The following is a 12,627-nucleotide window of genomic DNA, read 5'->3' on the forward strand; positions in this document are numbered from 1 at the left end:
GTATTTGTGTGGCTACAGCATGTCCCTCTGCCGGAATTCCATTGTGAGAGTGTTAGCGTCCCAGAAGACATTATGTTTTCATCCATATACAGGAGCTCACGGCATTCCTGTATTCTTACAGTTAAGTCATGAGCAGCCAAACCGACTGTAAAGTTCAGAATGCTTCTCAGAGTGAAATTACACACACACACACACACACACACCCCCCTAGGGTGATTACCTTTATCAACATGGAAACTGGGAGTTTATTTTCCCTAGTTCAGACAATTTTTTTGTGATCGAGAGAGAGAGTTGTTATCTGAAACCACAGCTCAACGGAATAGTAGAAATGGAACCTGGACAAGTGAGCCACTAATCTTTGCTCAAGCCCAGCTCTCGTTTCATGGGTTCAACACCTTCAACTGTGTAGCTAAATATACTACAAAATATCATAGTGACTTTTAGAGAAGAGAGGAAGAAGAGGAGAGAAGGAATTCATTTATTTAAAATCAAGTGCAGCAAATCCCAGAGCGGGGAGAAGAGGGCCCCAGTGGCTGAGTCTGAAGCACACTGGTATAGCACAGGGGTAGGCAACCTATAGCATGTGTGCCAAAGGCAGCAAGCGAGCTGATTTTCAGTGGCACTCACACAGCTGGGTCCTGGCCACCAGTCCAGGAGGTTCTGCATTTTAATTTAATTTTAAATGAAGCTTCTTAAATATTTTAAAAACCTTATTTACTTTACATACAACAATAGGTTAGTTATATATTATAGACATAGAAAGAAAACTTCTAAAAATGTTAAAACATATTACTGGCACGCGAAACCTTAAATCGGAGTGAATAAATGAAGACTCGGCACACCGCTTCTGAAAGGTTGCCGAACCCTGGTATAGCAGATCACAGTAGATTCAGAACAGAGGTGGGTCAGAAAAGAAATAATTATGGTGGCAAGGAAAGGTGAGGTTCACAGTGATGGGAAACGGTGGAGGGGAGTGGAAGAAAAGACACCCTGATGATCCCAACAGAAACACTGGAAACAAGAGAAGATGAGAAAAATTTGGGGTGGAAATGAAAGGAAAGCAAAAACAGAGGGCTTGCAGGAAGAAATGGAAAGATGAACCCTGTGTGGCATGGAATGCTATCCGAATATCCTTTTCTGTTGGAGTCTTAAGTTCTGCAGCTAAATAAAGCATCAGATGCAGCACTCAATTCCATAGTACAGTGTCAGAGGCGCAGGGGGCAGGACTCTGTTTCACCCTAGAGAACTGGCTGCATAAGGAGGCCCTAGAGAACTATATGACAGAGACAGACAATGTAAAAGATCCATGAAGCAGCTCATTCAACATCTGTGTCTGTGCTAAACAGGGCATGCTGCTTCCAGCCATTACCACCTCTAGCCCTGCAGCCAGTTTAAAAGATGTGGCACCAGAGTGGAGAAAAATGGGACACAACTATGTTGTTATGAGAGCTGAAGGAGGTGGCAGAATCTGTCCTGCAGTGGAGGAGTTTGAAAGGCCCAGACAAACAGGGATCTGGGAATGTGCTGCAATTGAGGCCCTGGGCTGGGAATCAGAAGACTTGGGTTCAATTCCTGGCTCAGCCACAGACTGGCCATCTGACTTTGGGCTGTAAAGTGGGGTGATACTACCCGCTTTGTGGGTGTCTCATGCAATTCGCTGCTATTTGTACAGTACTTTGAAATCTCCAGAAGACACTATGGGTTCAGTTATGAGACCTCCGGTTCATCCATGCAGTGGAAAATAACAGGGGGCAAGGAGCTCCCATACTTCCCAGCATGTGGTACCTGTAGAACTGGAGCCTGTGGGGAAGAAGGAGGGGAAATGGACCATCTGTGGGCTACTACTCTCATCCTGGGGAAGTGGGCAGGGAGTGAACGGAGCCTTGACACTCCTGAGTTGGTGCAGAGGGGAACAAGGTGGAGCAATGCAACTACATGCTGCCACTTACTCAGGCTGGATTGTCGGGTTACAGTCCAGCCCTACAGAAAGTATTACATTTACCACTGTCACTGTATATAAAGAGAAATGTTTTATTAATAAGTGAGCAAGTGGGGAGGGAGAGAATCTTTTCTGAAGGGAAGCAAAGAGACTTCAGACAGAACAGGAACAAAGACCCATGCAGAACAGCTGCTGCTCCTCATTCACAGAAGAAGGATGACAGTCTGCCCTTTGTTACCGGTGAGACCAGAGAGAGGAGGCGGATGATAGGGTGAGGGCAGAAGGACAACAACGACAGGAAGCTAGTATTGTTGCTTAAAGAGCACCCGACAACCAGTGAAAAACATTTTCTTTAGAGACTTTTTTGCAGACACAGTAGAATCCTGCTATAGGTTAAGACCGACCTCTACATTCATGTTGTTAAAACACTGAACTTCCAAGATCAGACATGCACAAGGAATCATCTGGGAATGGGGGAGTGAATTTTGCTAGCCGTTCTAATACAACAGCAGACCACAGTAGTGTCCTTTCCCTGCAGCTGAGTGGTATTCAAGCATGGGAAATTCTTTCCCTGCTTTGATGAAATCAAGGAAAAGCTGATCATTCAAATGTAAGGTAAATGTCTTACAAGCAAATCCTCACTGATGTGGATTACAAATACAAGGGGCAAATACACCAGCTTTAACAGGAAAAGGTTTTTAGAAAGTCATTTTTCATCTGTGCAACCATGAGCACTAAAAACCAAATTCTAGTGCATAATGATATTCTTTGTTCACACTTCCTCCTGACAGTTGTATGAAAACAGAATCTCTTGGCTTAGGAATTGCGGCTCCTCATACCTCTATCCTGTCTAATCCTCTCAGTTCATAATCCTCTCCACAGCAACACAGTGGAATGTCAGAGGATACTTGAACACCACCAATTATACAGCTCCTTTTCTGTGAGGATCTTAAAGCACTTTACAAAAATTAACAAACATCACATCAGGTCTGCGGGCTAGATGAGTATTCATTAGTATGAATAAAAAGTTATGGGATCAATGCAGAAATCACTGGATGAAATTCTATGTCCTGTGCTAGACAGAGGTCAGACCAGATGATCATTATGGTTCCTTCTGACCTTATAATCTAGTAAATTTCTAAACAAAGATACTGCTTTCATCATGTTTCCCCAGCAGTAAAAACACAGCTAGGAAATGCAAGAAGAAATGGTGCAAAACTAAAGTTTTCTTAGGTTTTCTTTTTGATTTCAAGCGAACCAAGTTTCCAGTATACTTAAATCATATGTATTATAAATCAATCCTGCACCTTACTAGGGAACATTTACAAAAAAGTTATACAATTTTTAAGAAACTGTAACAAATCTGTTTCTTAAACCTACTGCTATCCAATATGGAAAAATTATGTTAGTCACCACATAGAGTGATACAAATGGCAATACATTGTGTACCTTTCATTCTTCAAGAGCCTGGTTCCTTCTCTCCCAATACACATATATTTGTGTCTCAATTTACTATGGATAATACATTTACAGGATATATCCTACCCACATTTAGACTATATACAGACACTAAAAGAGCATGAAGATGTAAAGCCACAAACCAACATACAATACGTGTTCCCACATATATATCTCACTCATTCTAGTTCTGGTCCAGTTCACACGAGCTAACAGCTGGGCTAATGCTTTCTGTCAAGAAACAGGCACAGAAAAGCTGTCAGACATGGAAATCAGCTCTACATAACACAAGATTTGGCTATTCCAGTTCATGTAAACTGGTGATGCACCAATAAAGCTATGTGAATTTACACCAGTTGAGGATCTGCCCCATGAAATCTGCATCTCTCACCGCTGCTCCAAAATGTGTGATGTGTACAGAGGTTTATTAACAAATACAGCTATTCTGGGCTATAAAACAGGCTATGATGTATGTTGTATATTTTGGTTTCTTTGCAGCTGACCACAAATCACCTGGCAACTAACCTGCACCATCAGGAGTGATGGTTCCCAGCTTCACTGCTAAGGGATAGCCCATCTCTTTGTAGTGTTCCAGTGCATGTCCATTTCCCCCACTGCCATCAAAGAACCATTTCCCGCACAGCACCGAGCCATCCGTCAGGTTCAGCCAGAGGTTCTCCCGCAGGTCACACTTCGAGCACTTCCAGCCACTGCCACGGGGAACATTGAAAGTAAAGAAAACGAAAGTCATCAGTGCTACAACCCAAAATGCTGACGTTTGAGTCCATAAACAAAAGCCTACCATTTACCAAGGTGGAGTACAAGGGAGTCTCACAGCTGGTCATTTGGCTTAGGACCATAGACCTCCAAAGTCATAAAACATGGGCAGCTCCGTCAGTGAGCCTTTTTCTGAAGCGCGCTGGTCGCCATACAAACAAACAAACCCGGGCGCCCTACCTGGGGGGAATCCTAACACCGTTGTCTATCTGTACAAGTGTTTTGGCGTGTTTGGATACTTGTAGCTCTTCTTCCCATGAGTCCGGGTCCTGCTTTCGATAGGGAGATTTTGAACTGAGGACTGCGTCACAAGCTATTGTTACCTGTAAAATGAAGCCAAATAAAGCAGGGAGGTCAAACTCAAAAACTAACCCATCCCACAGTTCTTAGAAGGCGAAGTTGAAAAACCTCTGTCAAAGGGACGCTAGGTACAATTGAAAGCCATAGGGAGTAGGGCACCTAGCTGCCTTTTGTGCCTTTGAAAGTCTCCCCCTTTGTAAATAAACTCTCCTCATGTTCCCAAGCCACTAAATGAACCCAGGCACATTCTACCCTCAGCTGCATCTGTGCAGCCCCAGTAAAGTCCATCACCTGGGTATCACTGAAGGCAGAATCAGGACCTCTATGTTCTGGCTCAAAAAATAATGAACATATTTCCAACTGAAAAGGGTATTTGGAAAAACAAGCAAAAGTTTCCTTTATTTCCCAAGGGAAAAAATCTTGATGGTTCTTTGTTTCCCCTGAAAGAACTGAGTGGGCCATTGTCCGGATGGGGCTAATGCTACCTGGGTGTAAGAGTTGGTAGCAACAATGTTTATGCCTAGTTCAAGGATCTGGCTAGAATTAAGAACCCAACTCAGCAAAATATTTAAGCAAATGCATAGCATGATGTCAACATGCACACAAGTTCTTTGCTGAATGACAGCCATTACCATCATTACTATAGCAGAGCAGGGACCATAATAAAATATGCTGCTTTAAAAATAAACTGTGTTTTCCCCGCAACAGCAGATATCGCATATTCTTAAAACTGGACATTTTCTTACACTCTCTAAACTAGCTTAGGTGTTTGCAAGCTGTCAACTCTTACCCCTACACACACAGCATACCTGTGTAGTGAGTTTTTTAAATGAGTCTACACAATGCTTTCCTTTAACCCGTAACTCCACGTTTCTCCATAGAGACACACTGTGAAATAGCTTAGAGCCCAAATGTAGATTGCATATCCTTTTCTTTTTAAACACAAACCTGAATATCAAGAGAAATGCTTTTAAATTTTGCATTTTTATTTTAATGAAACTAGTTTGCTTGGATTTTAAACATTTCCATGCAGAGTCTGTAACCCAACCATTGCAGCAGCATTGTGATAACTTGTAGGAACCAGAAAGTGAAACTCACAAGTCTAATTTCATTGTCCCAGCACAGAGGCATACAAAAGACAAACCAACAGCATTAACTTGGAAGTGTAAATTAAATTATTATAACTGAAAGAATACCTAATACATTACCTAAGGAATTACTAATAACGTGTGTAAGAACATGTGAGTTTTTGTAAATAAATATTTGATTTTTTGCCTGTGGCAACCTTTGAGCCAAGCTAATGAAAACAGATTATCTTCCAACATGCGTGTTACATTCTTAGGCCCCAATCCAATAGAACTACTCATGTGATTAAAGTTCAGTAGGTGGGTAAGTGTCTGCAGGTTTGGGGCTTTTTTTTGGCCCAAACTTTCCAAAATGGCCTCTGATTTTGGGTACCCAACTTAAGAGATCTTGTTCCTGATTTTCAGAAGTGCTGAGCGCCCACAATATCAACTCAAGTCAATGGGAACTGGGGTTTCTCAGTCTCTGAACATCAAGCCCTTTGGTGCCTCAAATAGTGTAACCAAAACCAAGGGTTTCCTTTGGAAAACATGGGCCTTCTTTTGATAGTGCAGATAACAGAACAACAAAAAAGCAGAAACAGAAGCAGGAGTCAATTCTCGACATGACTCAGTACTTCTGTACAAAGCACTGCCAAGCCTCATCTGCTGAAGGGGAATTCCCGAGCCTTCAATCCCCATCACCTGTTTGCAGCTTCCTTAAACTCTCTTCTCTCTCCACTTGGGATGGTCATGATCTCCCTCCTCTCAATCTAAACACCCTCCACCTTCTCCCCATCATAGGTGCCAAGTTCTGTAGCATGTTCTAATCCCTGAATCTGTCTCAGCAACCCCACCACCACCTGCCTTCACTCATCCACACACTCATCTCTCACTTCCTCTCTCAATACCAGCAGGCCTCCTTTCCCCCCGCTGCAGCAATCAGGCCCCTGACCTCTCCAACTACCACCCCAGTCCCCATCTCCTCCAATCTCATTGAATGCTTATTTACACATGCAGACTCTGTTGCTCCTCCAGCTTCACCCTGCTGCATCCACTTTCCATACCACTCAACCTGTACTCTCTGAGGTCTCTAGTCACCACATCCTGGCCAGATCTCAGGGTCTCATCACCAGCTTCATCCTTTCTGCTGTTTTGGACTGTCCCATACACTCCTTTTCAACATTTTTGCCTCCCCAGGTTTTTGCCTCTCTCCAGTCCAGCAAGACAGCTGTTAAGATCCTTTTTCTTGCCATCACCATCTAACCTTGGCCCTCTGAATCTCTCCACCGGCTCTGACTTCTCCATCTCAAAGTTCAAGCTTCTCACTCTTGCCTGCAAAACCCTGCATAACTTTGCCATCTCTTCTTAACTGCCCTGGTCTCATTTGCTTCACCCCTCTCCAACCTCCTCAACATTGTCAAAGAGCTAGTCTCCACACACCATGGGTCCAGTTCTCCCAGCATGGTCTTTACCCTTTCTTCCACCATCCAGAGGTGATCTGTAAGGCCACTATCCTCTCCCTGTTGAAATCCCTCCAGTACAACAGCTTTAGGGGGGAGAAGAAAGGAGAGACAGAACATACAGGGGAAGAGGTAGAGAATACAGTAGAAAGAAAGGGTGGGGGAAGCAAATGGAGAAGGATGGTCTAGAGATTAAGTCACAGGCCGGAGTTCAATTCCTTGCTCTGCCATAACTTCCTGTATAACCGTGAGCAGGTTACCATGTTAGTCTCTCTATGCCTCAGCTCCCGATCTGTAAAATGGGGCACTTCCCTACCATATAGGGGTGATGGGAGGATAAATATATTAATTGTGAGGTTCTGAGATACTACAGTGATGAGGGCCATATAAGTGCCCCAGGAAAGAAGAGAAGGGTCAAAAACAAATAATCAAGACAAAGCAAGAAGAAATTATAACAGTCTTCAAGTATGTAAAAGGTTGTTATAAAGAGGAGGGTGATAAATTGTTCTCCTTAACCACTCAGGACAAACATAATGGGCTTAGACTGCAGCAAGGGAAAATTAGGTTAGACGTTAGGAAAAACTTTCTAACTGTCAGGGTGGTTAAGCACTGGAACAAATTACCTAGGGAGGTTGTGGAATCCACATCGCTGGAGCCTTTTAAGAACAGGTTAGACAAACACCTGTCATGGATGGTCTAAATAATACTTAGTCCTGCCTCAGTCCTACATTTCTATGATTCTAAGAGATAAACCATGGGCCACCGAACAGGACAGAATAAGTGGAGTGAACAAGGAAGAAGGTAAAAGAAAAGCAAGAGACAGATGCAGTAAGTCACATTTTTTCAAATATCTCTGCTTTGCCTAATTTCCCCGTGCAGGGTATGAGGGAGACCCAAATAGTAAAAAATAACCAACATACACATGAGCAAACAACCCCCTGTATCCATAAAAATGAACTTGGAATCAATTCCTACTCTGCCACCAGTAGCACACACTCACTGACCAGTGCTGGCAACTCCTCTATATTTGGTAATGGAATTTCATAGTGATCTGGAAATATAACGAGTTTGGCTTCATCTTCATACTCAAAATCATCATTGTTTAAATCGCCATTTGTTTCTAGATCTGCAAAAGAGAGAGAGAGAAGGTAAGGAGATGATAAACTGTTAAGGAAACTAAAAAAATCTTTAGACTGAAATCTGACAACTTCTCTGGGGTGAAAAGCTGAGGACCAAAGTATCCGTCTTGAGTTAATACTCATTCACAATCACAGCTGCGCTAGCCACCGAGTACAGCAGACATGGTTGTATTGTTACGGACACTGCACTTTGGGAAGTAGATACGAGCCTGGTATTTTTTTGGGTTACTCATCAAGAACAAGAACCTAATGCATTCTGGCAGCACCTTTCATCTACGTCTCGAAGCACTTTACAAACACTGAGGCTTTGTCTGTATTGGAAAGTTCTACCCATTATATCAATATAGTCATACCAATGTGACCCTCCATGGGAACAGACTTTTTCCAGTATAGAGTGGCTTTCTTTGGTTTAGCTTAAACCCCTTCCCATGCAACATGAACTAAACCAAAAAAGGCACGCGTACAGTAATAAAAGCATGTACACTGGGGTTTATACCTGTATAGCTATATAATTTACTTTCACACCTTAGATTTTAGCAAAAACACTTTTCCCTGTAGACAAGAATAATCAACGTCTCACATCATTCCCCATGAAGTATAACAAACAAATCAGGAAGGTGAAGTACAGAGAAGCTGAGGCCAACACTTTCAAAAGTGGTTTTTAACTTTGATGCCTCATTTTTCGGGGTTCCAACCTGAGCCACCCAGCTTTTCAGAGGTGTTGAGAACATGAACCTCCTATTCACTCCCGCACCTCTGCCCTGGAGTTGTGGTTGCTCAGCGGCTCTGAAAATCAAGACCCACATGTCTCACATTATGCTGCATGCCCCAAAATGGAAATGCACAAAAGCAGAGGGTCTCTTGGGGAAATGTTGGCTGTGATTTGCCCACCAGTGGGTGGCCAACTTAATGATACCGAGCAATTTGGGTATGGTGAAGTAACTTCCCTTCCTAACCAATAACGGATGAACGTAGAATAAAAGCAGTTGATGGGTGTTGCAGTGACCATTTGCCTGCTCTCCTGGTGACTTCTGGGACACATATGAATACAGAAGATGATACACTGAGATCCACAGCAGAAAAGTCCCAAGTATTATTATTATAGAAAACCAAATGCCCAAGATTAACTGGGTTAACATGTAGTAATATTTACAAGAGATCTGGGTGCTTTTTGTATCATCTTTCATTTCCCTTCCTTTATGCTATGCAGATTTTATAAGATGAAGCCACAGAAAGGAGCAGCGTAAGGAGAGTGACAAGTAAAAGCATGGCTGTATTGTAGTTTTCATGGCAATCAATTGACATTTTCCCAGCAACATGATGGAAGCAGGATCCATCTAGACATCAGGTTTCTACAGATCAGATACTGTCACAGGAGAAGAGAACATCTGGCCTGAGGAGGTGAATAGCTGACCCAAGTTGGCCCTTATTTGTTCTCCAGGCACATACATAACTTTTACTGATCTATTTAAATGTTAAACAACCACTGGCTGCAACCACTGCACATGTGGAATGTATGAAACCTAGGGTAAGGTGAAGATGGAAGGTGCCCAGGTTAAATTATACCCTCTACTTATCCACAGAACAGTCACAGAATAAACAGCATCATTAGGAGCTTCTCCCAAACTCTCTCACTAATACACCTTAATCAGACCTGGAGAGATCACCCCTAGGGACAACAATAATCCAGGCTCCATTAAGTCCTTGGCTCTCTGCTGAGGCTGCCAAGCAAGGATCAGCTAATGCCAATTGGGTTTTAATAATCTAAACACTTGTCTAATAACAACTGGCCCAACCCCACCAACCATTGCACATAGGCTGAAAAGACAGCCAACAGAAAGTAGCAACCTTTAGTCACTAGCAACCTGGGCAAGATTAAAACAGATGATCTAGAGCAGTGGTCTCCAAAGTGCGGTGCGCAAGAGGATCCTTCGGGCTGTGCGGTAGGAGGAGCGCTGCCGGAGCACCGCTGCTTTTTTTTTTTTTTTGGAGCTTCGACAGTTCAGCCGGGAGCAGGGGGTGCGTGCTCAAAATTTTTTTACTGATGCGGTGTGCGATCAAAAAAGTTTGGAGACCACTGATCTAGAGAGGAGAGACTAAGCCATTACCAACTAGCTAGCCAATTCTCTCAATAATTCTTTTCCTTACAAATCACTTTCACAGCAGTCTAATATGGATCAGCCAATAACTCCACTACACCCAATACTTCAACATTTCCCATTTCAATTCTTGATTTTGAAGGAATTCTATGGATCCAACCACAATCCTAATTTTTTCCAGAATGCACCTAAAAATAACTTATCTGTCCTTAAAGAGAAATCAAACCAAACAACCTCAAGCCACTGAGGTGTGTGGCACCAAACCATGCTGAAATTTAGTAATGCCCAAGATACTGACAGTGGCCAACATCCATAAGGCTAAACAGTTTAAATACAACGTGTTTCTAGGTAATTCCAGAAGTGTTAGGCTCCAATTCCCCAAAGCAGCTAAAATATCCAGCATATATCAACACAGGTGTGGAGAAGGCAAGTTATCCCATTTGGAGCCTGTAACGATACATTTCAATCAGCCACCAGGGGGCACTGGAGGATGGCTTACTCCAGTGATTCTCAACCAGCAGTATATGTACCTGTGGGGGGCAGAGTTCTTCCGGAGGTACATCAACTCATCTAGATATTTGCCTAGTTTTACAACAGGCTACATTAAAAGCACTAGCAAAATCAGTACAAACTAAAATTTCATACAGTGACTTCTTTATTCTGCTTTATATAGTATACAGCGTAATATAAGTACAATATTTATATTCCAATTGATTTATTTTATAATTATATGGTAAAAATGAGAAAGTAAGCAATTTTTCAGTAATAGTGTACTGTGACATTTTTGTCTGATTTTGTAAGGAAGTAGTTTTTAAGTGAGGTGAAACTTAGGATACCCAAGACAAATCAGACTCCTGAAAGAGATACAGCAGTCTGGAAAGGTTGAGAGCCACTGGCTTACTCTGATCATTGCCAATATCTTTAGACATCTGTAAAGAGCTCTAGCATTAATGATCTGCTATATACAAATAGCAACGGCTGGCTCTTCTGGGTACGGTGACCAGACAGCAAGTGTGAAAAATCAGGACAGGGGAGTGGGGGTAATAGGAGTCTATATAAGAAAACCCCCCAAATATCGGGACTGTCTGTATAAAACTGAGACATCTGGTCAACCTACTTCTGGATGTAAGAATCAGACTGACACCACCCTCCTAGCAGCTTATTTTGACCAAGCCCAATAACATTGACCTGACCTGGAGCTGAACCGGTGACCTAGAGGTGAAAGGCTCCCTATCCCATTAGCAATCAATCCCTTGACAATGAGAATAATGATACACATAAGAGTATCCCACCATTTTAGCTACAGTGAAGAAGGGGAAAAGGGGAAGTTTAATTTATCCTTTAAGGCTTCATGCCATTCAGATTGCTACAAGACCAGGGAATTACATTCTCTCCATACAATCATCTCAGAAGCCTGACATACTGACTTCAAGGCAGCATGACAAAAAAGACTTACACTGTTCCATCAGTGTTAGGGAAAGAATGAAGATTTAATTTGTGGTTCTTTGAAACAGGAGTATGCAAAACCAGCACCACCTCACTAAACACTTCTGCTCCACGTGGCCAAGATTTGCAAAAGTGACTAGACATTCTGGGTGCCTAACTTTGGGTGACTAACACCTTAAAGGGACCTGATTTTCAGAGGGTGAGTTCTCAGCACTTTAAGATGGGCCCCTTTAAAAGGTGTAAAGTTGAGCACCTCAAAATCACTAGCCACTTTGGAAAACCTGTGCACGTTCAGAGGTGTTTAGTTCAATGACAAAAATAAATTCTCTTTCCTTTTTATTTCCAGTAACCCTGCAGAGCCAACAAAGCTGAGAAACGGTGAATTCGTATATGATCAACAGAACTATTAACTACGTTCTATTATGAGAGAACAGGGCTGCCTTGGAGTAACTGCAAGTAGAATTTGCCTTCCACAATTGTTACTGTGGATTATGTGTGAGCAGGAAAGAACTTACCTGAATTTCAGAACTCAGGTTAGGTTTGGCAAGCCAGCAATTAGTGGGGGGAAATCTATTTTTACTTGTAAATTGAGCAAATTTGATTTAGAATCAATGTGACGTGAGTGGCAAGGGATGCTGGGAAGCCCCTTTCCCACACAATCCCTTCCCAGGTGAAGGCAGCATTTCAGGATGCCTGAATACCATGAACCCAGCAACTCTTGTGTAGTAATGAGTTTACTTTAGCTCTGAGGTCTTACACAGCCACCAGACAACTGGTTTACAGCAATTCTGAAAGGCTGACACATTGATGCTGAACCCACACAGGGCAATGTATTTCCCTTCTAAGGGACCAGTAGCTTTATGAGGCTGTCATAGGCACAATTAAACATTGTCATCATCAAAACAGAGCACCCACCGGTCATGAAGAGCATGCTGAGGGAGAGGA

General features: G+C 42.6%; 1 protein-coding gene across 2 annotated transcripts in view; it reads right to left on the reverse strand.

Annotated features, from left to right (window-relative positions):
- USP13 (ubiquitin specific peptidase 13) overlaps positions 1-12,627 on the reverse strand; it is an 84,226-nt gene that overhangs the window by 41,355 nt on the left and 30,244 nt on the right. For both annotated transcript variants that reach the window (XM_030575720.1, XM_030575719.1), the window contains exons 4-6: positions 8,003-8,124; positions 4,355-4,497; positions 3,923-4,107 (exon numbers count right to left, since the gene is read on the reverse strand). In XM_030575720.1, coding sequence (XP_030431580.1) covers positions 3,923-4,107; positions 4,355-4,497; positions 8,003-8,124 — 450 coding nt within the window. The remainder of the gene's footprint in view (positions 1-3,922; positions 4,108-4,354; positions 4,498-8,002; positions 8,125-12,627) is intronic.

The sequence above is a fragment of the Gopherus evgoodei genome, chromosome 9 (genome assembly GCF_007399415.2).
Source record: "Gopherus evgoodei ecotype Sinaloan lineage chromosome 9, rGopEvg1_v1.p, whole genome shotgun sequence".
Classification (NCBI taxonomy): Eukaryota; Metazoa; Chordata; order Testudines; family Testudinidae; genus Gopherus; species Gopherus evgoodei.